General features: G+C 37.9%; 2 protein-coding genes across 2 annotated transcripts in view; one reads left to right on the top strand and one right to left on the bottom strand.

Moving 5' to 3' along the window:
* Positions 1-305, bottom strand: part of sema4gb (sema domain, immunoglobulin domain (Ig), transmembrane domain (TM) and short cytoplasmic domain, (semaphorin) 4Gb) — a 59,732-nt gene extending 59,427 nt beyond the window's left edge. Inside the window, exon 1 of the mRNA XM_038296944.1 lies at positions 193-305. The gene's annotated coding sequence lies outside the window, so the exon portion shown is untranslated. The remainder of the gene's footprint in view (positions 1-192) is intronic.
* A 4,981-nt stretch (positions 306-5,286) lies between these two features.
* Positions 5,287-26,760, top strand: mfsd13a (major facilitator superfamily domain containing 13A). Its single transcript, XM_038297039.1, has 9 exons — positions 5,287-5,331; positions 7,570-7,815; positions 9,148-9,227; positions 12,345-12,794; positions 12,874-12,994; positions 19,059-19,155; positions 22,017-22,188; positions 22,350-22,543; positions 25,758-26,760. The coding sequence occupies exons 2-9, from the start codon at positions 7,648-7,650 to the stop codon at positions 25,991-25,993; spliced, it is 1,518 nt and encodes a 505-aa protein (XP_038152967.1). The 5' UTR covers positions 5,287-5,331; positions 7,570-7,647; the 3' UTR covers positions 25,994-26,760.
* The last annotated feature ends 949 nt before the right edge of the window (positions 26,761-27,709 follow it).

The following is a 27,709-nucleotide window of genomic DNA, read 5'->3' on the forward strand; positions in this document are numbered from 1 at the left end:
GTTTCATAAATAAGACTTTAAACCAGAGCTGCGTGTCAGCCTCAGTGAGACCCGAACTGCGGCACCAACAGAGGGAGAATCACAGCGCGCGCGGGTTATTCACCTTCACCTGAGCGAGTCTACAGAGCTGCACCTCTGACGCAACCACACCACACTTTGGAGGACTCGTGGACGCAATTAGGACGCGCTCACCTGCATTTAATGTCCTTGACTCGGTCCAACAAAACAGAACAGAATCCTGATTTTTCCTCTTTGCGGTGAATCATGAAACTGCTGCTGCTGCTGTTGCTGCTGCAGTCTCCAACTGCTCAAATATTACCACACACTCTCTCTCTCTCTCCGTCTATATCTCTCCATCTCTCTCTCTCTCACACACACACACACAACAGCTCTTTCCACTCATCAGTAGTGATATAATATGATATGGCAGTTGCCCAGGGCAGTATATAGAAAGTGGGGCGCACCACTAGGAGATAGAAAAACATAACTTGGTGATATGACTTCTCAGTTACTCTATTAATTTTTAATAGCTTGTATTCAAGTGTTGTTCATGAGAAGATGTGCCCGTTTGCTGGTGAGAATGGGGAGTATATGCTAAGAGGTTTTGCATGGCACTGCTTTGAATTTTAAAACACTTTGACTGTTAGAACTGACAATGTTTGCAAAACCCATCCATCCATTTTCTTTTGCTGATCCCAAGGTGCTGGTGTATATCTCCAGCTGTCAACGGGTGAGAGGTGGGGTAAAACATGAACAGGACACTATTTCATTCCATCAACTCAGAGACAAACAGGACAAACACACTCTCACATTGGCTTTAGAGAAGCCAATTAACCTAAGGAGAACATGCAAATTCCATGCAGAAAGACCCCGGACCGGGAATCGAACCCAGAACCTTCTTGCTGCAAAGCAGCAGTGCTACCCACTGAGCAGCCGCCTGTTTGCAAAACCCACTTTTATAAAAAGGGATGGTGATATGATACAGTACGGCTCCTATTCATATTTGTTGACACTTTATTTGGATAGTGGGTATTTTATTCTACTGAGAAAGGACACAGTCCTTTAAGAAGTTGACCAACAGTGAGCTTATCTTCTCCTCTTTTTTCATAAATGCAATATGACTGAATATATTCCCTAAAATGTCAGGCTTATAACAGTGCATGAATCATTAACATAAATTGTATTGTATGCTTATTACAGAGGAATGATTAATATGTATACGTTTTTGATAGTGGTGTTTCTCACTGTTTCAAATAATAATATTCACTAAAAACTATTTTGGTTTTAGAGAATGTTAACTAGAGCTTGTGTAATGTTTCCTTGTGTTGATTTCTTAAAGGTATTGTGGAGGATTTTTTTAAAGACCCGCCTTCTCCACTTGAAAAAAAATATGCATGCAAGAGCACAAGCACATTTCTCCTCATGCATTCCCTGTTTAAAATGTACTGTTTTCATAGCTCATACAACCTTACTGTGTCCACATACAGCGGGGACTATATAGTGGACAATATACCGATTTCAGTTAACTGACCATTCAGATAGATGACCACTGCTTTTTGCTCCATGGTGACGTAACTCCTCCTCCACCTGCTCCATCTCTGTTAGTCACGGGCCACTGTGACACCAAATCCTGTAATGTTTCGCGATGAGAGCTCTCCGCGCAAAGCGTTCCGGGGTATATCTGCCTCTTCTGAGGCCTTTCTTTTCTTCTCATATACTTCATAAACACTTTTCCTCTTACGACCCTCGGCCATTTTCAAAGAACCGCGGTGAGAAAGGTGAGCTTCAATGACTGTCTGAAACCGTAGCTCGCCACAGATATTTGTGTAAAAGTGCGCTTGTACAGAAAAAGATAGCTAAAGGGGCGAGCACGTAGGACGGCCTTACGTAAAAATATCACCATAATGATTGACAATTAGGAGGACCACTTATTTAGATGATCCACCCGTAAAAGAAAGATTGTCCTCTATACCTTAAAAGAGAAAAGAAAATATCCAAACCAACTAAGGCCTCCATTTAATCATTAGTGTGTCGTCATTAACCACATCTGGAAAGCAATGCCTTCACCTTAGCCATGTTAACATTACACAAATGTATAGAAATACTGAATAGAATCTATTGAAAATAGATAATGCTTGAAATCACAGTTAAAACACAAAGCTATTGACATCAATCTGGCCAGGCAATAAAAATTACTCCAAGAGTGTATTAAGGACTCATGCAAGAGGCAACAAAATAAGGCTCTGCATGAGTTATTGTCGTCTCTCAATTGCATTTTTGTTTCTTTTTGCATCATTAAGTTTTATTAGTTCCTTGATAAATAAGCTCATCATTTAAAAACAATTTTTTGTATTAACGGGTAAATGTTTTGCTCTGAAAGCGGAGAGTCACTGGCATGAAGCCTAGCTCCTTTGTGAATGCATGGGTGAATGACTGAACATAGTGTAAAGTGCTTTGTAGTCCTCTGACTTGAAAAATGTGCTATATAGCTAAAGTCCACTTTATCTATCCCTTAACCAATGAAATATCTGACACACTCTACTCAAATGTTGGGCTAAAAGATGGTTTAGTTTTACTACATTATTTAGTTTAGATACCTGTGCCCCTCACGCCTTTTAATTAAAACTCAAAAATAAAAGATAAAGCCAAAAATTCAACTTTACAATCTATATTTTTAAAGCCTGTAAAATTATGACATGATGTATATTTCTACATAAATTAAGAAGGGTCATTAGAGTGCTGTGGAAATGGTGTAATGTCTGATTCGTGTAATACTGCCCCCTGCCGGAGAATAGACAAATAGCTCCATATAATATACATTTCTACATGCTTAAACTAATAATCAGTGTCCTTAATAACCACATGTCTGGAACTATTATTTATTGACTTAAAATGTATGCTATTTATTTTTACTTATTAAGAGTATTAATTTAATATTTTGAATTAAAAATGTTTGTGTTCATTTACAAACCTCTATGTATTTTATTGGGATAAAGGGGTTATAATATAAAAGCTCTCCCCTCCTTACACTGATACCTTAAACTAAAGGAGATGCTCTTGGCTGCTACATTATCTTTTAAAATTATATTTAAAAAAACCATCTAAGCCACGTTACTTGTCCAACTGTGGGAACCAGAAGGATGTGCGTTTGCTAAACACTGAAAAATGTTCAAAGCACAGCTAAATATTGAAAGATATACACATCATCATAAGAGCTAAAAAGCTACTTTATTTATTTTGTTCTGTGGCTCTATATTGGATTTTAATGCTAAGATTTTAAGAAATCTCCAGTTCCTCTCTGAATCCAACTTTAGGCTGGCCTTTCCAAAACTTTCCAGAATCTTTTAAAGTTTAAAATTACACCTTATACATTATAAAGGGTCAATAAATGAGAATTTTAGCCTTATTATTTATAGTCAAGAATTGAGTGGCCCTAATGACACTTGCAAACCTTGCATTTATTGAGGTGGGGCTTGGTAGCAAAATATTTGGAAAGCACTGGTGTATTATAGGTTTTCCCAGCCTTGTGTCCGAGGTCACAGCCTACACTGCCAAAAGCACAAACACATGCTGTAATGACCCTAGTATCACTATGCTGCAGCAAACTGACGTGATCTGAACTCGACTGTTTATGGAGTTTTATCAAGAGGAAGATCAAATGCAGGTCGGCTTAATGAAAGCATTCTGGTCTTTATAACCAGAACCACAGGGTTCTTACCTCCATGCTTCACTGCAATGATACAACTAATATGGTATTTGGTGCATATACTACAAAGTATATAAGCATGTTTCTAAACGGGTCAATTGTTGAATCTTAAAAAAACTCCTTTTACAAGTTTTATAGGATTTGCTTAATTAGTCAACTTATTTTTGGTTTTCTTTAGGAGACATAATGTCAGCATAGGTTGTGGTTTGAGGACCCAAATGCAGAGGCTGATAGGCAGAGTTGAGTTCTTGCAGTTTGAATGAATGATCTCAGTTAACAAAGGCAGGAATTCAACTCAAAATGTAACACAAACCAGAACCATGGAGACATCAGGGGAAAACGAGCACGAGGAGCCAGGAAAAGATGAGGAGAGACAAGATAGGACAAGGAACCAGCACTGAGGAACTGCACAGGGAGAGTATATATGGCTGAGTGAACAAAGGGAGGAATAACGAGCTGATTGGGAGCAGGTGTGTGAACAGAGGATTCTAAGAAGAGAGCTAAAGAATAGGAAACCAAGACAAGAGGGAAACAAAGAAAAGCGTAAAAAGTCAAATGTATCCCAAAACACAACAAAATAGAAATTAAACCAATAAAACTAGAACACAAAGAAAAACATGATTCAACATGAAAACTCAAAAAAAGAGACCATAACACATTATCCTCAAATCTGACAAAAAATATATAATAAATGATTGAGTTTTAGCTATTAAACTGAAATACTAAAATACTAATCAATTGTAAATACGAATATTTTATTTATACATATATATATATATATATATATATATATATATATATATATATATATATATATATATATATATATATATATATATATATATATATATATATGCTATCATATATGCTATCAACTGATTAAAATAAAACAAAAAAAATAAAGAAATACAATAAAAATTGAGGAGAGGAATAAGACTGAGTTTGTAAACAGCGACATCTAGAGGATTTTTGTCGCACAACATTCAACTGTTGTCTTTTTTTTTCCTGTCTTAACGGGTACTTACCGGTAGGGGGCGCTGCAGACCTTATCTGTTCATCACGAAGCACGGGAAACCCCTTCAGCACTCCAGCCGTCACTGGTGGTGTGCTATGCCATCCGAGTGAGTAGTCATGACGTGGGCTGTCTGGTTGTGAAGCTGCAGCTGTTTCCCGGTGTCGGTACCAATTCGCTACGTTTGGATAACAAGCATCTACTCTGTCGGTACGCAACACGTATTTAATTTCTTAGCCTTCCTGAGGCTCCTGGTTAATGTGTTCACTGACCGATAAACAGCCTGGTAATGTTAACTAGGTAGCTAATGCTAACAGCTAGCAACTAGCAATAGCAGGACGAAAACAAATATATGATGGGTTTTTGAAACTAGCCAGTTGTTATTGATCTGTAAACTTTAACTTTAATACATCGTATTTTCGGTTTTGATCAGTTTATAGTGAGGAGATTCGTAGAAGTTGTTATTTAACGAGACAACCTGTAACTCCTGTGTGGTAATGTGATCATTTTATGCTTTTTCTGTTAAAAAGTATTATGTTTAAGTGTGATTTCCTCTTTTATCCCTTTAGGTCCACCTGTGATTTATTTTTTAGGTTCCACCTACTTTTTAAAGGTACTGCCATACTGAGAACATTACACAGCTTCTATGCAGTCTTTGAAAGTTTTAAATGGTTTAAAGAACTATGAGGAAATCTTACACTCTTTAAAAAATGTAACTCATTGGTATCTTGATTTTTTTTTAATTATTATTATTTATTCACTGAGTATATTTTCATTTAGAAATTAAGCAGGCACCATTTTGCATTTTCTTAGGAATAAACTCAAAGTAAAAGCAAATTGTAATGTCTAACCAGTTAAAGAAGCTATCTCATATATTTTATATTTCAAATTAGCACAGCTTGTCCATGATGTTCGGATTTTAACCACAGAGTTTGATACATGGTGTGTTCAGCTAGCTGGGGTTTAATCCGCAGAAGTTATTTGCTTTCATGGAGGATTATGATATCCGTATGCTGGATTCTTAGTGCATCTTTACAATCTAGTTTTGTTTTTCAGTTGTTTTCTTATGCAGATTCCATTTTTAAACCTGGGATTAATGGAAAAGTAAGATGTTTGAGTTGGATAGTGTGAAAACCTTGTGTTCTGAGATCATGCCTTATCTGCTCCTGATCTATCGGCTTTAAAGGAAAGCAGCAGGTGTATCTTTGCCCCTAAAATAAGGTAATCTTGGCACAGTTTAAAAAAAACATCTGGTTTGTTGCACTTCAGTGGGATGTTTGCAGATGTTGTCTTGTTTTGTTGCTTTCTGCCGTCTGATTTGATATGATTTACCATGTTTCAGATGCGATATGGCCCGTCTGAGAAAGGAGGAGCTTTTCTTTTTTCTTTCCCCTTGCAAAGAGCGTTATCTCACTGTGATTAAAATCTCAAGTTTTGGAGCGTCGATATCGCTGTTTTCTTAGAATACATCGCAGCCTTTTTTAAAACACGGTTGCTTCTGAATGTTGCCGGTTTTCCTGTGTCTGAGATATAATAAAATATTCTCTGATCCAGGCAGGTTTCCACTTGTCCTACTTTAATACGAAGTAAGATAGAAGCATGCTACTATTTACGTAAATTCTTTCCCCATCAATCATAGTGCATCTTGAATTAACAAAATATGCAGGAAAAGACAGTTCAGAGATAAACATAACTGGGAGGGATGGATTCAGGAAGGGGGCAGAGTTTTTCTTGGTTTTTAATTAAGGGAAACTAATGAGAAGGTGGTTTAAAGCTTTAAGTGTAGCCCCCTATTTTTAAAGCAGGTGAAGATGATTTGGTGTTTTTAAATGTGTTAAACATTCACAGTTCAGTGTTAAATATGAGGCCTGAAGACAAAGAGATGCAGCAATAATGCTCTGTCTGATAACACACTCATGTGACTTCTCTTTTATTACCTTACCAGGAAGTGGGGCTGTTTTTTAAACAGACATTAATTCCCAAATGAAACACAAATGAAACTCTGCAGGATGTGGATATAACAGGTCAGAAAGGAAACATTGTTCAAAGTTAAACAGCTTATTGTCTCACTGCTTTAAGTGCTCTCCTGATTCAACTATGTGGGACGTCGGTAATATTATGGTGAACTTTATGAGCTTAGATGCACCTGCAGAGCCTTCAGATGTTCTAAGAATTGTATTTAGGGGCATCATATTTTTAAAAAGAGGGGCCTAGAACACATATGCAACACTTTTTAGATTTTTAGCTGTTAAATGATTTAGAAAAGCTATGATAAAACTTTCATTGATAATAAAATAAAGTAGATGTCTACATGAAGAGCAGCTCAGCCATGAGGTGGTTCGTATACTGACATGATGGAGGGGCAGCTGAGGTTGACTCCAAACTTCACGTGGCCTTCAGGTTAAGTTTAAAAACTAGGGATGAAAGCTACTGATTATTGAATTAAAAAAAGGGAGCAAAGGGAGAACCAAGGTCATATTGAAACCTATGATTTAAGAATGGGGTGTTGCTTAAGGTTATGTGCGAGTCAAAGCAGGTGAGGGAATATTTCAGGCAATACAGTGTATGTGGAAAGTTTTACAAGATAAGCCAAGCTGGAAAAAAAAATCACTGGTGTAGGGAGGAGTTTTTAAAGCCCATTTTATGTTTTATAGCATCAAAGTACATCCTGGTGCTTTGTGTGTTTACAGACCAAATACTGCTGAATTATTTTGTTTAGTATGAATGATTTGGATAAACTTTTGACTTATCGATTTCTGTCAGAAAACAAAACAAAATAAACAACAACAAAAGTCTGATTCTGGATATTGGTTTGGCCTTTCTATATGATCTTGTATATTTTTTCTTTCAGGATGTGTTTCTGTGACAGTGGGGTGTCCAGGCAATGATGATCACATCTTGGCTCAGAGAAAGGACTTGAGAGAAAAGGATGGGCATGAGTTTCCGGGGCTTCTGGCAGACTGTCTTCTCCACTGCAGTGCTCTATGGCTCACTTGCCCTTTTTACCTCCATCCTCCATAACGTGTTCCTGCTTTATTATGTGGAAACGTTTGTTTCCATCTACAAGATCGACAAAATCTCCTTCTGGGTGGGAGAGGTGAGTAAAAACAACAAAAAAAGAACTAATTAGACAACCAGGTTAACAGGAAATTTTTCAAATCCGTTTCAGTTCACTTTATTTGTGATGCTAATTTACGAAACATAAATATAAATAAATATATATATATATAAATAAATATATATATATATATATATATATATATATATTTACTTTGTATTTAAAGTTTGGTTTAACGTACACTACCGTTCAAAAGTTTGGGGTCACATTGAAATGTCCTTATTTTTAAAGGAAAAGCACTTTCCTTTTAATGAAGATAACTTTAAACTAGTCTTAACTTTAAAGAAATACATTCTATACATTGCTAATGTGGTAAATGACTATTCTAGCTGCAAATGTCTGGTTTTTGGTGCAATATCTACATTTCCAGCAACTATCACTCCAGTGTTCTAATGGTACAATGTGTTTGCTCATTGACTCAGAAGGCTAATTGATGATTAGAAAACCCTTGTGCAGTCATGTTCACACATCTGAAAACAGTTTAGCTCGTTACAGAAGCTACAAAACTGACCTTCCTTTGAGCAGATTGAGTTTCTGGAGCATCACATTTGTGGGGTCAATTAAACGCTCAAAATGGCCAGAAAAAGAGAACTTTCATCTGAAACTCTGATCTGAAACAGTCTATTCTTGTTCTTAGAAATGAAGGCTATTCCATGCAAGAACTTGCTAAAAAATTAAAGATTTCCTACAACGGTGTGTACTGCTCCCTTCAGAGGACAGCACAAGCAGGCTACTGTGGGTACTATTTAATGAAGATGCCAGTTTGGGACCTTTGAGGCGTCTGTTTCTCAAACTAGAGACTCTAATGTACTTATCTTCTTGATCAGTTGTGCAGCGCGGCCTCCCACTTCTTTTTCTACTCTGGTTAGAGCCTGTTTGTGCTGTCCTCTGAAGGGAGTAGTACACACCGTTGTAGGAAATCTTCTCACATGGAAAAGCCTTCATTTCTAAGAACAAGAATAGACTGTCGCGTTTCAGATGAAAGTTTTCTTTTTCTGGCCTTTTGAGCGTTTAATTGACCCCACAAATGTGATGCTCCAGAAATTCAAATGGGCCTCTATACACCTATGTAGATATTGCACCAAAAACCAGACATTTGCAGCTAGAATAGTCATTTACCACATTAGCAATGTATAGAGTGTATTTCTTTAAAGTTAAGACTAGTTTAAAGTTATCTTCATTGAAAAGTACAGTGCTTTTCCTTTAAAAATAAGGACATTTCAATGTGACCCCAAACCTTTGAATGGTAGTGTAAGTTTTCTATCCAAGGTTGTGTTCTTCGGTTCACTTCTGTACCTGTTTGTTCAACAGACTGTTTTCCTCATCTGGAACAGTCTGAACGACCCCCTCTTTGGTTGGCTGAGTGACCGCGCCTTCCTCAGCTCTCCTCAGTAAGTGTCCTTATCTCTTTTCATGCCTTTTTTTTATTTTTATTTCCCAAATAAAAATGCAAAATATTTGCTAGCATTTCTTTTTGTGACTTAAGAGAAAACAGCAATAAATGAAATCATACCTGAATTTATCTGTATTGTTCAAAAGAACTGACTAAATAAAGTTTTTGTCAAAGTTCAGATCTAGGTCTGGTTGTGACACAACCTTAAACATGAGGCTTATTGTCATTGCTTATGCAAACTCTGACAGCGGGTACGAAAACGCACTAATTAGGCAGAGCAGAGCGAGGTAAATCTATGTTAGCAGGTACTAAGTCATCAACTATGCCCCTAACTCCAAAACAAACGTCCAAAACTGGAACTTAGTTATCCGACTTTATCACTATTCTAGCCTCTTTGTAACAGACTCTTACAGTTCAAACAGCAGGATGAACACATCTCTGCAGCAGTCCCTTATGCTACATTCAGACTGCAAGCAAGAAGAGCAGCAAAAACGCGCGTGCTGCTTCATTTTTGATGCTTGTACAAGTTTAGTTCTGACGAGTGGCTGAAGCATATTTGCTGCTCTGGCTGCGCGGTGGAAAAATTGTGGTTCTGATGTGCGTTGGGTGGAGCTACCCTATCCTTTCTTTGCCTGTAACAATGGCAGCTATATAAGCTGTGATCAGTGGGTAAAAAGTAGTTTTAATATGTTTTTAAGTGAGAAAGTCCACATGAAAACTTTATCTGTGCAGTCAGTTCATCCAGATTACCATCCTGCATTCAAATATTATTTTGCTGTCGGAGCCGCTCAGCTTCTCTGATTAGTTGATGTGGCACGTCGAGTAGCAAAAGTTAAATTTTTCCAACTCCAGCAGCTGCTGCGTTTGCAGCGCGTCCCGTGCGTCAGATGCTCAGAAGCTCACAACACTGCTCCTGCTCCTCAAAACGTGCTGCAGGACCTCTTCCTGCGCCTTAATGCGCGTCACTCATTAACTTTGCATGTAAACTAGCTGCTCCTGCTGCCTCTGCTGCTTTAGGTGTCAACATAGCATTAGCCACGGGCTACCACCGCGGCTCCAAACCTCCAAAGAAATGGTCTCCATCTTATCGTGAAGCCATGTTTCCACGACAGGCAGTCACCAAGCGCTCGCTAACAATTCTGCAAGCCTTATTCTTAAAATGCGTTTACCATTTGCTCCAATGCCTCGCAACGACGTCCTTTAGGGACAGCGCGGCCGCATCCAAAACATCCACCTCTGGGCACAGCAATCTAAATGTCCAAACATTGGTAAGGCAAAGTGCATGATGTGCAGATAGACTCCATCACCGTGGGCATCAGTGAACAGTAGGGGTGTAAATAATAATCGTTTTGTATCGATGCATCGATCCAACAGCCAACGATCCGATGCATCGATACGTCTCCGGTCTATTTTTATCCATTTGCTCCTGGGCGTAATTCTCCCTCCCGTACTGCGGTGGCGCTAAACCTATTTTGCCCTCCTACCTCGCTTCCTGGTTTATACTCTTACAGCAGTGTGTTGCAGTGAGCTTGACACAGACATTTTTGAATTATGCTCAATATTGAAGCGTGGTCTGTGCTACACGCTGTGGGTCTAGATACGGCCGAGGCGGCGAGGAAGTGGGGGAGAGTTTAGTCCGACGACGGAGGGACATGAGGGCCAAAAAGAGCGGAGATCCAGGTTGAAAAAGAGTCACAGTGTTTTCGTGCACCTCGCTCTTCTAGCGGGTCAAACTTCAAGAGTTGTTTTCTGCAATTTCGGTCATAAAAACAAAACAATCCGGCCTCCTGTCTGCGGTCGGCTACAATTTGGGAGAGGGGTAGTGGAGGGGGCGGGGACTTCTGGAGCCGAGGTTGAATTGCACTCATTGCACTGATTTTATGCAGTATTTTTTGATGCGAGGCCTTTCAGAATCTATAACGGAGGGGTTTTAATAGGAATAGGTGGAGTGCAACTTTTCTACTTCTTTTATTTGCTGTTGTTTCTAAAAAAAAAATGCATAACGATATTACAGCTTTCATTTGAAACAATGTCTAGCCTGTAATGTGTAAAATAAATAAATAAATAAAAAAATACAATTAATCGAATCGAATCATAGCGTGGTGTATTCTTGAGTATCGAAAATAATCGAATCGTTGGGTCAGGAAATCGATTCTGAATCGAATCGCCATGATGGGTGTGATTTACACCCCTAGTGAACAGGTTGCACTGCTATCCCGCTCTGTCCCGAAACACATGTACTGGTGTCAGATTTTCCCACCATGGTTCCTCCAGACAGCGTTATCCATTTGAAATCTGTGATGTTATCAGTCTGCGCTGCACATTACCATAATGTAGGGCGGATCGTTGGATAGCACGGACAGTCAGATCACCAGCTCCACAGCTGCCTCTTCTCTCCTTGCAGCTCGACTTGAGGCCGAATGGACACAAAAGCATAAGCAATGGAAATCAGACTCCAAATGTCTTAAATGCTGAAAGACACCAGGCTGGGTATCGAATCTGGAACATTCTTGCTGCAAGGCAGCAGTGCTACCCACTTCTCCACTGAGCAGCCCAAATCCTAAACAACGCTAACTTTGTTCCTTTATACCTTTAATAATTTTCAGGTAGGTGATCTAATCATTGATAACAGTGAGACACAATCTTGTAAGTTAAGTTAGTTTGGTTGAATGTTTCATTTCCAATTTAAAAATACTTTGATTTTGACTTAGATTTTTTTAAGTTTAGAAAGTCGTCTCCATTTTGAATTTCCCTTATTTCCTGTCAGTATAAAGTGTTACATCTTCCCACTATGCCAACATCTTACTGAGAGATGTAACCTTGCCTGCTCAGCCAGAGGTGTCAAACCATGAAGCTCTCTCATCCGCTGTTGGTCACAGTGGTTATTCCCATCAAACAGACTGCCACCTCTGTTTGCTTTTCTTTTGTTTTTTTCAAACCAGCTCTGTTTATTAAGAGGGCAGAGAGAGCAAAAAAGAACAGGAAATGTCATATTATTTACTTTGTTCAAATCAAACCTGATCTAAATGTATGTATAAGTTTGTTGATGGGGAGAGAGGAAGTTGATCCCAGCTTTTGTCTCTGGTTGGTGAAGTTTTCTCTGTTTCCCGCCCAGGTCAGGCTCTCAGATCACATCTCCAGAGGTGGTGCTGAAGCGCCTGAAGGCCCTCTCTACAAATGGCCCTCTCTTCGCTCTGTCCTTCCTGGCCTTCTGGGTGGCATGGGCCAGGCCAGGCCTACAGTTCCTGCTGTGCCTGTGTCTGTACGACGGTTTCCTCACCATGGTGGACCTCCACCACAGCGCCCTGCTGGCCGACCTCGCCGTGTCTGCTGCCGACCGCACGCGCCTCAACTTCCACTGCTCCGTGTTCAGCGCCTTGGGCTCCATCTCGGTTTTCCTCTCCTACTCTGTCTGGGACAAGGAAGATTTCTACTCCTTCCGTCTTTTCTGCGTGACTCTGGCAGCTTTTTCCATTTTGGGCTTTTTTGTTGTGTCGCGGCTTCTGCAGCAGCGATTTAACAGGGAAATCCGTCCAAAACAAGATGAGGCGTCTACACTTAAAGAGTAAGAGATTAGAAACATTGTACTGTTTAGGTTTGTTATGGTCTTAGTCGGTAACATGGCTTCATGTGTCTCGATCCAGGCTCAGCGTCGGTCCTGCTCCATTTACTCAATCAGAGAAACCCATCACTATTGGACAGTATCTAAAGCAGCTCTCCAAGCACAGAAACTTCATGTGGTTTGTCTCCATGAATCTTATCCAGGTAAGAAGATCAATATTAAACCTGTATCTTTACACTGTGTTAGGTTTAAACACCAAACACCTTATTCAGCAACCTGCACAAAGAATGACACAGAGAATTTAGTATATTTTACTTGCAAGGAGAGGGGATCAGAAACTGCATTCAGTTACAACTTCAAACCCACTCTGAAGCAGTATCTGCTCTCCAAGCCCTTTATTGAAGAAACGCCCTGATTACAATGTGGTTTCAACCGCTAAAGGGGGAGGGAACAGAACCCAGTTGAAACCAGAATTTTCGTACAACATCATACAACATCAGAGGATAAGGAGAACCCCTCTCCTTATCTAGTTGCACAGTTCTCCATTCTCCTCCACACCCTTAACGACATCTGTTAACAGCAGTCGCAGTCAACATCCCTCCTGCACAGACTTAAAAAACATTAATGACACAGCAAACAAAACTAAATGTTTTAACACTCTTTGTAATATGAGTAAGATAGAGATAACAAAATGTGTAAGTATAATATGATTAAAGTAGAATAACTTATGTACAATTAATTAACCCAACATTTCCCTCCTGTTTATTCACTTTAAGCTATTTATTTTTATCATTCAATAGTTACTTCTTTTCAGATTTTCAACTAAGAAATCATTCTTTTTTCTTTTTTTAGCTGTAAAGGGTACACTCAGAGGTACTTTAAACTGGTGGGTTATTGTCGTTGGGATTAGGATAAAAGTCAGGAAAGTGTAAAGAGAATTCATCCTCTTCGCTGTCTTCATCATCCGATAGGTGTTCCTCAGTGGACATAAGGGCATACATTTCTGTTTTCATGGGTTGTATTGCAGTGGTAATTAGTCTATTTAGCAGCAATCTAATACATGGAATACAACAACATCCACATAAGGTCAGGATGGCGGCAAATATAGCTACAGACATCAAAATAGAAAGTACCAGTTGTTTGTATTTACCAAAAATGTCTCCAGATCCATCCCACATTTTTGTGTCAACTCCAGAATGGTCTTTCATTTTGCTGTTAAGAGAGCGAAGGCCTTCAAGGGCCTTTGTGAGGCTGCCATCTGCAGCGGTGTTGTTGGGAATAAAGGTGCAACACTGATCTCCAAAAATAGAGCACACACCACCTTTTTCAGCTAACAACATGTCAACAGCAATACGGTTCTGGAAAGCCATCAGAGAGGTAGCTGACAATTGTTCATGGACAGCGGAGAAGCCTTGTTCTGTTTTATTTCCCAGCCTCTGGACGTTATAATGGATGTAGTTGATCCTGTCTACATTTTTATTTAGAGTACACCACCAGCATAAGAAAGATTCAAATCCTGCAGAAACTTGATTCACTAGTTTATACTCATCTGGAACACCTCTGGGTACTCCAATACTGTCAATATAAGTAGGGTCATCTGGACTCCACGCATTTTCAGATGCCCTCCTTCTTCTAGTATGCCATGTGTGTGGTAAAATACTGTTTACAGTCGTTAAAAATTCATCCATTGTGAGTGAAGTAATAGAAACAGGTAAAATCAAGGTGACTGCAGCACACAATCCAGTGGTGTTGCATGGAAGTCTGTCAAACAATTTGTCATCTCCACACCACCACCAGATGTCACTGCGGGATTGAGGTTTAAAAAAGGTGGATACCAGTAAAATGCTTGCACATTGTTTTTCATTTAGTGTACCCAATTTTGGGCCCACTCCGGTCCTGTTTACACAGGTGAAATTTGCCACAGCCACTTTCTTCAAAAAGATTGGTTTTTTCTTCTCATCTGTGGTCAGGGGATAGATCTTATCCCAATAGGTGCAATTATCAGTTGGAACTGTATAATTCATTATATTTAGAAGACATTGAGGAGTTATGGTGGCAGGAACCACACGTAACAGCGGTCTGGCTCCCATACACACAAGACAATCATTAGACACTGTTTTAGCTGCTTGTTCTGCCATTAAAAGCCAGTTGTTTGTTTGCCCAGAGATTCCAGTGGTGACTTGAAACAATTCATCCGTTTTAAGCGGGTCATTAATATTTTGAATTTTTATCTGTTCACCTTGGGCAGAAGTAAGAATCCCTTGTATCTCATCTCCTTCTTGTGTAACATTTGCAGAGCACAGATACAATGTCCAACACGGATCGGTTTCACTAGACCGTGCACATATAAATGAGGAAGAACAGCCTTCCTTCTCAAGGGGTTCTGCTGTGGAGTTTATTGTCATAGTGAAAACTTTGGAGGCATGGTTAACAGTGAACCCTGATATTCTACTCATCCATTTCTTAGCTAAAGATGTCCATCCATATGATCCTTTTTTCCACTGTCCAGTGGTTCTGAAAACGTCTCCCCAACTCTTTTGAGTTCTTTGGGCTACACGGGGATATAGGTAGAAATCATAACCTCGCCAATCTCCCGGGTCAATTTTAAATCTTTGCGAGAATGTTTGAAAAAGAATAGTCACTACACTGATTACTCTAGTAGAGTTATAGCAGAGATAGACGTCCCTTTTACAAATAGCTGGCTCATGGGGGCAACAAGAATCCTTGCCCTGAGTGAGAGCTAAAAACAAAACTAATATGAAAAGTTGCAACATCATCTAGGTTCAAACTTCAAAAAGTTTCCTATGGGTAATCTTTTACACAGTGGTCTACTTCCTATGACCTCTCGGCAGAGTTGTGTACAATCATCACCAGTTTGAGACGGTTGTATACTAAAAATACAACCCCCTTTGTACGATGGACTTCCTCTGAAGGTCGGTGAAGGAGACCAAATGCGTATTCTATAACAGGTACCACAGTAGAATTACTAGAGTGCTAAGCAGTACGGTAAGGTTCCACAGAATAATTAAGAAAGTGATTTTACTTATTACTCATCTGATCTAACTATCACTTTCTTGCAATCCATTTAGAAAACAAATCTATTATAACCAAACAGAATTGAAAGGATAAATAGGTTTAGGGAAAGCACCTTTTTTAGGTCTTAAATTTCCTTGAAGATTATGTTTAGCACATATTAGACATGCTTTACAAAAGTTTTTTGCATAAAATATAAATCCATATGCTGTATAATGATGCTCAATGCTCAATCAATCCTACAATCCCCCCGTTTGAGACATGAGTGAAATCATGACTCAATATAGCAGCTCATTCAAAGAAATTTTTTATTTGGAAGGATTGGTTTATGTTCTGGTCACATATAGGGGCCATCATGGATTTTATGATAGTTTGGCTGAATAACATGTTTGTTTCGTTGAATGTCATCCCCACTTCACATGTATTTAATAAGAAATGTTATGTTTAATGCAATGTTACGATGAAATTAGGACAGCAACTAACAATTATTTCGTAAATCGATCAGTCTATCGTTAATTCTTTCGATTAATTGGTTAGCCAAAAGTTCTGTAAAGAAGATTACTAATGACATTAAACCAGGTGAAACCAAAACATTTCCTCCTGAAGAGCTCCGGACGGAAGTTATTGACAGACAAAAACATTTTATATCGTATTTGCAAAATGTTTATAAATTTATTTTACAGTTTTGGTATGATTACTGATCCAAGTGGGTTACTCTGTCGGAGAAAGCCAGATTTTACATGTATATTATGTGTTAGAGTCTCTATACTCCATTTAATGATGAATCACTAAATTTGTTTACGAATATGTAAATAAACAATGAATATGATTCATGTTTTCAGCCACAGATAAAATACATGAGATGGGCAACACAGAGTAACTACAGCCCAGATGTTCAACTTTCATAGTGAAGTTATTATTTTTAATGAAGCATAGTAGGTAAAAATATAAGAGTGGGGTTTAACTCTGCACGATTCTATATATTCAGAAGAAAGTACTGTATTTACCGTCTGTCTCAGTTGTTCAAATAAAATCATTTACAAAGTGGAAAACAGTCCTAATTCCACATTCATCAGAGCCGGTGATACTCCAACATTGATAAACAGCATCTAGTTAGTGTAGTGCTTAAAAATGTTTATTAATGTAGCAAAATGCTCCTTTTTTCTTTAAACAATGAATTCCTCTCATCAGTACTGATGCTCATATCAAGCATAAAAAAAAGAAAGGCATGCATAATGCATAGTACCAATGACACCAGACCAATAGTGTCCCTACCAGGGATGGGATGCCCAGCCTCTGTCTAAGCAAAGCATAGAGCATCCCTGCCTAAGAGGTTAACTGGACATTCAGGTAAAGTCAGTACAGACAGCCGGCAGGAGAGTCCTTCAGGGTCTCTCAACCACACAAGCTGGATCTCCTGCACAGCCTTTAAATGACCTTGAGCTAATCGGACTATGACAGTCTCAGGTCCTTGGCCAGCACCTGGAATTTGTTGTTTAACAGTTGTTCTGCATGCACCACTGTCACACAGGAAAACTGTTGGGGTGCTATTCACATGTATAGTTAATACAACTAATCCTTTATGTTTGTGGTGCTCAATTTACCATTAAAACCGTAGTTTTTTATCCAGTGACACAATGGCTCTACCGCCAATGGGTCATCATTTTCGACTGCTTTCCAATCTTTGCACTGGAGTTCCTCCAATAACTTCTGTTTTTCTTTACTTTGCCCCTTTCCCATTTTGAACTAAATTTGGGCCCAGTGGGTTTTCAACACCTGTCGTGTTCTAAACACTGGGGCTTCAGACAAGATGGTGATCAACGACTTTTTGTGGTAAAACTCACTTCAACCCTTACAGGTGGAGTTTTCTTGTCTACAAACATCCACAAAAGCTCACCATTTAACCCTTGTCTTTTTGGTATGAAATACAGATATCTAGTGATATCTATATTTCCTTACACACGCACACTCACACACACACACACTCACTGCGCAGTTAACTTTTACTTTATTTCTGTTTACTTATTTTAAACACAGAGGACGCCGCTATCCTATGCAGAATTTAACTAGTTTACAACTCGGGGAGCCTGCCCTTACAAACTAGGGGAGCCTGCCCTCCCGCGGACTTTAACTGTTTTAAAATTTCTGTTTTACCTGATAGAGTCTAGAATTGTCAGGGTTTTAGTACAAAAGGGGGACCTCGTTACCCCATGCGGAATTTAACTATTTAAGATAGAGGACACCGCCGTCCTTCACGAGGTTTAAACTGTTTGCAAAGGGGAATCTCGTGACCCCACGCTGAGAGGACTTCAAAAGGGGAATCTCGTGACCCCACGCTGAGAGGACTTCAAAAGGGGAATCTCGTGACCCCACGCCCTTCACTTCGATCTTTTTTTCTTTTTTTTTATATTATTATATTTTTATAAATTTTTTATATTTTATATATTTTTCTTCCAATAATTCACTCACTCCTTATTAAAAGAAAAACTACTCACAATTCTCTGCGTCCTCGAAATGCTTCAACCGTCGGACCCCAGCCTGTAAGGGAGAGACCAGTCCCGTAAAGGGTCTCTTTGCTGCGGCCGCAGGCTTATCTGGATCTCACTCACCTGCTGGGGGTCGTCGGGTATCTTGCAATCCGGCTCGAAGGACCAATTAATGTTAGGTTTAAACACCAAACACCTTATTCAGCAACCTGCACAAAGAATGACACAGAGAATTTAGTATATTTTACTTGCAAGGAGAGGGGATCAGAAACTGCATTCAGTTACAACTTCAAACCCACTCTGAAGCAGTATCTGCTCTCCAAGCCCTTTATTGAAGAAACGCCCTGATTACAATGTGGTTTCAACCGCTAAAGGGGGAGGGAACAGAACCCAGTTGAAACCAGAATTTTCGTACAACATCATACAACATCAGAGGATAAGGAGAACCCCTCTCCTTATCTAGTTGCACAGTTCTCCATTCTCCTCCACACCCTTAACGACATCTGTTAACAGCAGTCGCAGTCAACATCCCTCCTGCACAGACTTAAAAAACATTAATGACACAGCAAACAAAACTAAATGTTTTAACACTCTTTGTAATATGAGTAAGATAGAGATAACAAAATGTGTAAGTATAATATGATTAAAGTAGAATAACTTATGTACAATTAATTAACCCAACACACTGTTTTTTACTTTTTATATATTTTTATAGATTTATATTTCTCTTCTTTTGTTTGTTCTGCAGGTGTTTCACTGCCACTTCAACAGCAACTTCTTTCCTCTTTTCCTCGAGCATCTCTTGTCTGACAACATCTCTGCCTCTACAGGATCAATCCTTCTGGGTAGGAGCTCAGTTATTCATTAATTTCATCATAAAACTTTAGAAAAAAAACAACAAAAAAGCTCATAAAACTCATTCCTCTGCAACTGTCTTTTAAAAGGCATTCAGAAAATGGCACAAAAATGAGATAAGTTGACAAACAACCTTGTTTAGATGCAGTGAAATCTTTCATTGACTCCGGTTGTGTTGAGTTTCTTTATTTTATTTGAAAAGTTGTCTTTTAAATGTTTTCTTACCCTTCAAACTTTTTTTTTTCTTTTTTTTTTTTTTTACATTTTTCAACATAAAAAAGAGAGATTATATTTTATCTTGATTGTGTATTGGTGTAAAAAGAAATCTCAACTCCCTTTTGTTATTTGAAATTCAGCCTGCTTTATTCTGATGTCCCAAAATAAAATCCAGGGAAATTAATTGCTTTTAGAAGTTAAATTAATTGGCAGATTAAGTCCTGAGAAGGCCTCAGATGTTTGATGGAGATCCTTAGTGGCCCAATAGGATCATGAAGACGGTCAGAAGGAAGGTGGAGATGTAGAGTGAGGGTATCAGTCAGTAAAACACGCCTCAGTGATGTTTTTTTTAATATTTCTAAATTAAAAGAACTAAAGTTGTTCCTTCCCTGAACTACGTTGTTTTAGTTTCACATTAAATCCATTTAAAGTACTATGTGGTCTTAAAATGAGAAAATGTGGAAAAGGTTTAAAGGCTGTTAACAATTTTTCCACTCTTTATGATAACAAATTAGCTTTGCATCAAAACATGATCATCTAATTTTTTTTTTTATTTGACCATTTACTTCCTGAAAATTTATTAGACATTAACTCACAATTAAGGAACCATTTATCTTCTTAATAGGTCAGTATTTTTATGAATTATGGTGACAAATATAAATAAACTGGAATCTTATCAACAGTAAGTCATAAATGGATTATTTTTCTCTGAGGATGTTGTTTTTAAACCCATTTCACTTGGAGTTCTGATACGTCTTTGGTCTATTTCAGACTGAATGACACATTTAGATAAACAGCCTGAAGGTGGTGCAGATGTGATCAAAGTATCATCGTCTAGGTCAGGAGTCGGCAACCCAAACTGCTCAAAGAGCCATATTGTACCAAAAAAAAAACAAAAAATAAATCTGTCTGGAGCCCCAAAAATGTAAAAGTCTTATATAAGCCTTGTTTGGCAACATGGGCTCTATCTGTATTATCCCACTATAGAAAGAGCTTAAATATATAAGCATTCATGACTAAATGTTTATCCTGGAGCAAATGTGACATAGTAGCATGAGGTGAGGGAGGAGCAGTGAACGCTCTCACCGCACGCCGCTTCACCGCCATTCACCGCGCATTTTAGGTTTTTGTTGCATTGATGAAATTATAGAAACACGATAAAGGAATCTTTCTCTGGTGGACGTGTTTCTGTTGGGAGGAGTTGATTTAGTCATGAGGAACCAAGCTGGAACTGAGCAGAGCTCTCTAACCCTGAAATCCCACATCCTCCGTCACCAGCGTTCCTTGGTGTGATTTATATTTTTAGGATTTGGGGAAAAAATGGAAGAAAGCTCACATCCCTGCATCAGAGCGCTACCTGTTTGATCTGTGGACGGTTTTCCATTCAGGTCGGCTGCATATTTAGCTTGCCTTCCCTGGAAATGCCTTTCCAAAATTTTATTTTTTGACAACCGTCATTACAAAGTAAAAAGGCAGGCAATCCTTCCACATTGATAATGAAAGCAAATGATTCGGTCCATTCTTTTAATCCTGTTTTCTACGGAAGAGGATCAGGGCCACTGGAAAAAAAAAAAAGTTTACTGATTTTAAAATTTTATTTCAATTTAGTATGGGAAAAAAGTCAGAATTCTGACTTTTTTTCTCAGAATTCTGATTTTAATCTCAGAATTCTTACTTTTTTCTCAGAATTCTTAGAGCAGAAGGTCATTTAAACAAGAGTGCTAGTCTGTAAAACAGACATGGCTATGGCTTGATGCTAATATGTTTGTTATCCGTCAGAATTCTGAGAAAAAAAGTCAGAATTCTGAGATTAAAGTCAGAATTCTGAGAAAAAAAGTCAGAATGCTGAGACTAAAGTCAGAATTCTGACTTTTTTCCCATACTAAACTGAAATAAAATGTAAAAATCGGTTAACTTTTTTTTTTTTTTTTTTTTTTTCAGTGGCCCTAATCCTCTTCCGTAGTTTTCTCATCAAGTATCTTCCTTTTTCCCCCCATTGGGATCCATGGTTAGAGACACACCTGCAGCTTTGTTTGCCTGGCACTGCGCCACACTGGTTGCAACTTATGACCACTGATTTCTATGGCTCTGACGCAAATTATTGTTTAAATTTGTTTATTATACACATGTTGTCAGCATTGGAAAACATAATTAATTTTTGTTTGACTTCCTGCACACCATATTAAAACAAAAAATCAATTTTCATAAAATTTTTAAAAAGCTCCAGGGAGCCGCAAGGGGGACACTAAAGAGCCGCATGCGGCTCGCTGACCCCCGGTCTTTAAAATTTTTTGTACCGCATGCGGCTCGCTGACCCCCAGTCTTTAAAATTTTTTGTACCGCATGCGGCTCGCTGACCCCCAGTCTTTAAAATTTTTTGTACTTGATTTCTTTTGTTTGTTTGTTTTTGTTTTTTTTCTTAAGACTTGTAGGACTAAATCACACAGCTTTGCATTTTTATTTCTCACTCGACACCCCTGTTTTAGTTGATGTTCAGTTGATTTAATCATAAACATAATAATTTCTCCTTTATTTGCACATTTTGTCACACATCAGCTCCACTGGTCTTCAAAGCTTTTATTTCATTATTATTAGTATTTTTCTTTGATGCAGCTCTGCTTCTGCTTCCTCACAGGGATCTCTTACGTTGCCCCCCACCTGAACAATTTGTATTTCCTGACACTGTGCCAGCGTTACGGGGTTTACCAGGTTATCCGCTGGCTCTTTATCATCAAACTGGGACTTAGTGTGGTTATGCTGCTTGCAGGGGCTGACCACATTTATCTGCTCTGCATCTTCATCGCCAGGTATAGCAACCATCGATGGTCTCTGCTTCCTTTGTTTTTATTTTGCTGTTTGGTTTAGGGAATTGTGACCTGTAGTGTTCACACCGTGTGCAGAGACACTTAAAGGATTCCTGGAGTCACATCATGTGGTAAATCACTAACTGTTCAACTCTTGGTTTCAGTAACCGAGTGTTTACAGAGGGCACCTGCAAGCTGCTGAAGCTGGTCATTTCTGATCTGGTCGACGAGGACTTTGTGATGAACAGACGTCAGCAGGCTGCCTCAGCTCTCCTCTTTGGGATGGTCAACCTGTTGACCAAACCGGGACAGACTTTCGCCCCGCTCATCGGCACCTGGCTGCTCTGTGTTTACACAGGTAATCGAGATGTTATAGTCGAGGGGCATACAAAATAATTTATATTTGTTTCCTTTAACCATCCAACTTGTTTTAAGTAATCCTTGTCTGTTTTGCATATCCTAATTGAAAATAGTGACTGCACTGGAAAAAAATCTAAAACAATTTACACTCAAAAGAAGAAAACACAATTGCATTACCTTATTTCGAGTGCATATGATCTAATTATCTTTTTCTAAGAGTAAAAATACTCATTCCATTTGCAAACTATCTTATTTACCTACTCAAATTAAAGGTAAATACACTTAATTTAAGAAATTTTTACTTATTTCTAGATTGTTTGTCCAGTGTAAAACAGCCGAAACTGCATCAGTCCAAACATAGACAGACAACACAGACCTGGAAATAATAGTTATTTTTTCAATAGAGGTGACAAAGACTTGCTTGATAGTAAGAATGTATCCTTATATTATATATATTCTGTGTCATGTCAACCACAACTGTGTTAAAAAAAATAAAATAAAAAAAAATCAGACCTTTAGGTATAAGAGTCTGAGCTGCAGTACCTTTTAATTTCTGGTGCCACCAGCGTCTTTCAACCTCTCCAAATGTCCCAAATTATGCTATTTGTGCTTATCGCTTTTACACAACAATTTGCTCCAAACAATCGTTTCCATTTTTTCTAACATTTCCATCTAATGATCTAATAGTGCGCAGTAATCCAGGCTCTGCTGCACCTGTTTGCTGTTCCGTAAGGCAATACCAGGGTTCCCGCGGGTCCTTAAAAAGTCTTAAAAGGCATTAAATTCTTCAAAATAAAACTAAGGCCTTAATTGGTATTAAAATGTCTTAAATCAGTCTTTTGTAGGTCTTAATTTTTAAAACATCATAAATAGGATTATTTTTATTACGATTTATTTTTGTAATCTTTTTTTTCTATTTAAAAAAACTTAACAGCTCGCCATTATTGGTTCCGTCCCGATAGCAGAACCAATAAAACGTTGTTGCGGCCGGGACATTTGGGAGATGCGCTATTTGCTTTTTATCTGGAAAATATGAGCAAGTGTAAATGTAACGAAAAATGGCTATCCAGCCAAGAGTTTTCTCCATGGCTAAAACCAGGGAACATATATGAGGCACAGTGTATTTTGTGCAAGAAGCGATTAAAGTTGGAACGATGGGAATTAAGGCAGTGGAGTCGCACATGCGAAGCACGAAACACAAAGCATCAAAATGGAGTTACAGAGAAACAGCCGGTATTTCTCAGTTTAGTTCCACCCTTGTCTCTGCAACGCCTCCACTTATCACCAAAGCAAACATACTAAGAAAACGATACAAAGAAAAATAGCTGCAAAAAAGACTTAGCACTGGTTATGTTGTGGCTTTAAAACTGAATTGTTTTGTTCCCTGCTAAAACAAAGTTTGTGAATTCAGTTAAATAATTGTTCAAATATATCTTTCATTTGTGTGTTTTTAGTTTTCTTCCTGTATGGGAAGCTTTTCAAAATTTGAAACATTAGTGCAGTGGTTTATGTTAAAATAAACCTTTGGGTTAAGTTGTCACAAGAGGTTTTTTTTTCTTGTGTTTCTTGTGAATTTGGTCTTAAATTTTTATTTCAAGTGGCATTAAAAAGTCTTAAAAAGACTTGAATTTAACTTGCCTCATGCTGTAGGAACCCTGAATACACCAGGTCTGCATTATTCAAAATAGCAACACTTACTCCTCTTTAAAAGCTAATTGAATTTTCTACAAAGCCATAAATGTGGTCTTAACCAATAGTAGTTGGACTTTATGAGGCATAATATGATGGCACTCTGTGCTTACGGCTGTGACTGATGGGGAGCGCTTGTTATATTTCAAGAGCTGTTCCGAAGTCAAATATAAACAGAAATCGATGAGGAACCTTTTGTGTTTTAGGCTGGAAAGTGATGAAAACAAACATACCAAACATCAAAAGCAAATGTTTTGGGCAGTAAGTCTTATTAGTAAGTCTTTTTAGTTTTAGGTTTATTATTTATACATCATGTGCATTGTTATTCTGTTAGTCAGATTAGACAGGCTATAAGAAGCAGGTGATGACCTTGTTCGGGGCTCAATTTTTGCCGGACGCTTGAGGACGTGATTTTTGAGCCCACAGCTGTGCAAGCTACAAGCATTTTCTCTGTCCTGTAAAGACCTGATCTGGAATAAACTCTGTTATTTTTTATAGTCCTTTTTTATATGGTTTTACCCAGTTTGAGTTAAGAGTAGTAAATAACTTGGTCCCAGGAAAAGAACCTTGAGGAAGCCCCCGAGGCGCAACGGCTTTTTTAGGGGCCATAACGTCCTCATTTTAACATTAGCATTAGCTCTGACAAGCTATCTGACCAGGAACATGGATCGCTGATGTGAGCAACTGGCTGAACCAAAAAAATAAAGGCAATGCTTTATGCAGAGCTGAACCGTCAAAGCTCAGTAAATATTTAAAATTAAACTTTATCTTCTGTGTACAGGCAATATTGTTTGCCTTGTTGCTATATGTATTTTTGTATAATATGTAGGACAAGGACGTGTGTTATAATAATGTTAATGGCCTGTTCACACTTCTTCAATGAAGTTGCATAAAATATCAGGGTTTTCTAAAAAAAAAAAAAAAAAAAAAAAAAAAATAAAGTATAACTTTTAATACATTTTGGACATAAAAAGTTGTCCAGGTTTTTTTTAATTGATCTTTATTTTTTATGGTTTAAAGTAAAAATACAGTTAATTGTGATAATTTCATTCAATTTCATAGTCATTTCTTTTTTGAAGGAAATAAATTGTACAGTCTTTAGTGCTTTATATTTATCTTATTTATATTTGTCCTAAAGCATCGTTTTCTTTTTTTATTATTTCCTTACCTTCTTAAATAATATTTCCCCTCTCTATCACAAAACATTTTATTTGAATGTTGTGTTGAAATTGCTGGTTCCTTTCTTTGAACATGATCCTGAACAATTTGGAATTTTTTATTTAATAAGGTCCCAGAATTTCAGTATATTTTAATGAAAATAATGTATTTGTATATTCCCAATAACCCACTTTATCAAGTATTCCTGTTGATTTTTTTGTATTAATTAAAGTAGCTAATTAATTAATTAGAGACCCTGTTATCAACTCAATTTAAAAGTTTAATCGCGTCTCACCAATAAAAGATTAACAAAACTTAACAGAAGAAATGAGTCCTAAACTTTTTTTCTTCTTTCTCCTCTCCAGGTTATGATATTTTCCAGAGGACGCCGGTGAAGGACTCCTTGTCTGCGTCCGACTCAGGGACTCCGCCTCTCCGCCTGGGCTGCTTCTACCTGCTGGTGTTCGTTCCCATCACCTGCGCCGTGATCCAGCTCGCCACATGGTCTCGCTTCACCCTTCACGGCCGAAAGCTGCAGGGAATCAAGTCCCTGCGGCAGGGGTCCCAGCAGGCCGGTCTCATCGATGTCAAGGCCATTTGAACCGAAGGAAAAGAAGTGTGAAGCTGCACAAAGACACTTTTTAAAAGAACAGTTTTTAATGTTCATCTACTATCTTAAGAAGCATAAAGCTGCTGTGTCTTCACTCTCCTTCATTGTGAACTATTACATCACTTAAAGGAACTCTTTTTGTACTAGAAAAATGGGAAAAGTCTTTGATCCAACTCAAACATGCCTTATTTTTTTATATTGAAATTCAGATTATATTTATATTTAAATTAAAGACCAAATGTTAGCATTAAACAGCCAATCCTTTTTGGACCAAGATAAAAGCAGTTTTAACAGACATGTACATGGTTAAAATAAGTCGTGGAACTTTACTATCCTCTCTGCCGTTATTCCTTAACTGCAGCCTGTTTATCCAAATCAGGAAAACCGTTTTGCAGCAGATCTAGAGTTCTCATTTGTAACATTAAAGAGAATGAAGGCTGGAATACAGCTGTGTTTAATTAAGAGTGCCATTGATGCAGCGAAAAACTGCAACTAAATACATTAATTTAAATATTTACTACTCAGAAAGACCTGCCAGAAATGTATTTTGTAATACTTCAAATACTGAATGCTTGTTTGTCATTTGTATTTTATTTTCTGACTCTTTTTGTCATATTTAATTGTTGTAATTAGGAAATTAAGGTGAGAAATTATTATAGCACTACTTGCAGCTCACTCTTTATACATATTTATGTTTAGCTCTATGGTCAGTTACACTGTTATCAGGCAAAGAAATAAAACCTTTTTTTCCACCTTGAGTTTTGTTTCATTTTGGTGATGTTTGATAGTTTGAATTTTTTTTATATCAATGGTTATCAAAGGCTTTGTCTTGAATATGTGAAGTTTAGTTTTTAATATACTCACAGTTAATTTTATGTTATCTAAACGTATGCACATTACAGGGTTTTTCATTCGTGTTTTTTAAAGTGGTATTTATGGTGGTATGTTTCTGTTTATTAGTTTAGGTTCAACTGTTTTATGTTCTTGTTTTAAAAATTAAAAAACTTATGTTTTTTTTTTTTTTTATCATAGGATTCTTAGGTTTATATAGGGTTGGAATCTAACTCTGGGCTCTTGAGGATTTGGGACGTTTTCCATGCAGGAGTTCTCTTTGTGTTCTGTGGCATCCTCCCACTGTCCAAAAACAGGATTATGTTAACCCTTTAAAGCCTGAACCAGGAAATAATAGAAGATTCTTTTTTCCAAACTTAGAATTGTCATTAAACTTTGTGACAAATGAAATAACTATATAAATTTTGTAAAAACATTAAATTACATCATTTATTTGCATCAATTTTGATATATTACACATTTCTATATAATCTTTTATATGTTTTCTGTTCACTACATGTGTCTGATTATGTAAGTCAGGGTTTCAAGAACCAAAACATCCTACTGATGATGCAGAGGTTTCAAAATCTCCTGTATCAAATATGATACACTTGGCTTTAAAGGGTTAACATTAGTTGTACTTTGGTTTGATTGTGTTCATGATTGTTGGGCCTATTTTTCATTGATGGACTGGTGACCTGTCCAGCATGTACTTTGTGTCTCGTCAGACAGAAACCCACTTTGTCCCTGCAAGGATTGATGGATGAATGGTTGTTGTAACCTTATGTGGTGCAGGCACCTAAAGTTTGTTTGTCAATATTGTGGTACTTCCATATATCAAATATCTAATGCTTTTTTATTGTTTTATTTCCCTCC

This window comes from Cyprinodon tularosa, unplaced genomic scaffold (assembly GCF_016077235.1).
Source record: "Cyprinodon tularosa strain WSP-4 unplaced genomic scaffold, ASM1607723v1 ctg38, whole genome shotgun sequence".
In the NCBI taxonomy this organism is placed as follows: Eukaryota; Metazoa; Chordata; class Actinopteri; order Cyprinodontiformes; family Cyprinodontidae; genus Cyprinodon; species Cyprinodon tularosa.

What these genes read in the sequence shown, in the direction of transcription:
- mfsd13a (XM_038297039.1), top strand. Translation starts at nt 7,648, where the DNA reads ATGGGCATGAGTTTCCGGGGCTTCTGGCAGACTGTCTTCTCCACTGCA. An exon ending in TACAGGATCAATCCTTCTGG is followed by an intron (nt 19,156 to 22,016) that starts GTAGGAGCTCAG and finishes GCTTCCTCACAG; the next exon opens with GGATCTCTTACGTTGCCCCC. An exon ending in GCTGCTCTGTGTTTACACAG is followed by an intron (nt 22,544 to 25,757) that starts GTAATCGAGATG and finishes TCTCCTCTCCAG; the next exon opens with GTTATGATATTTTCCAGAGG.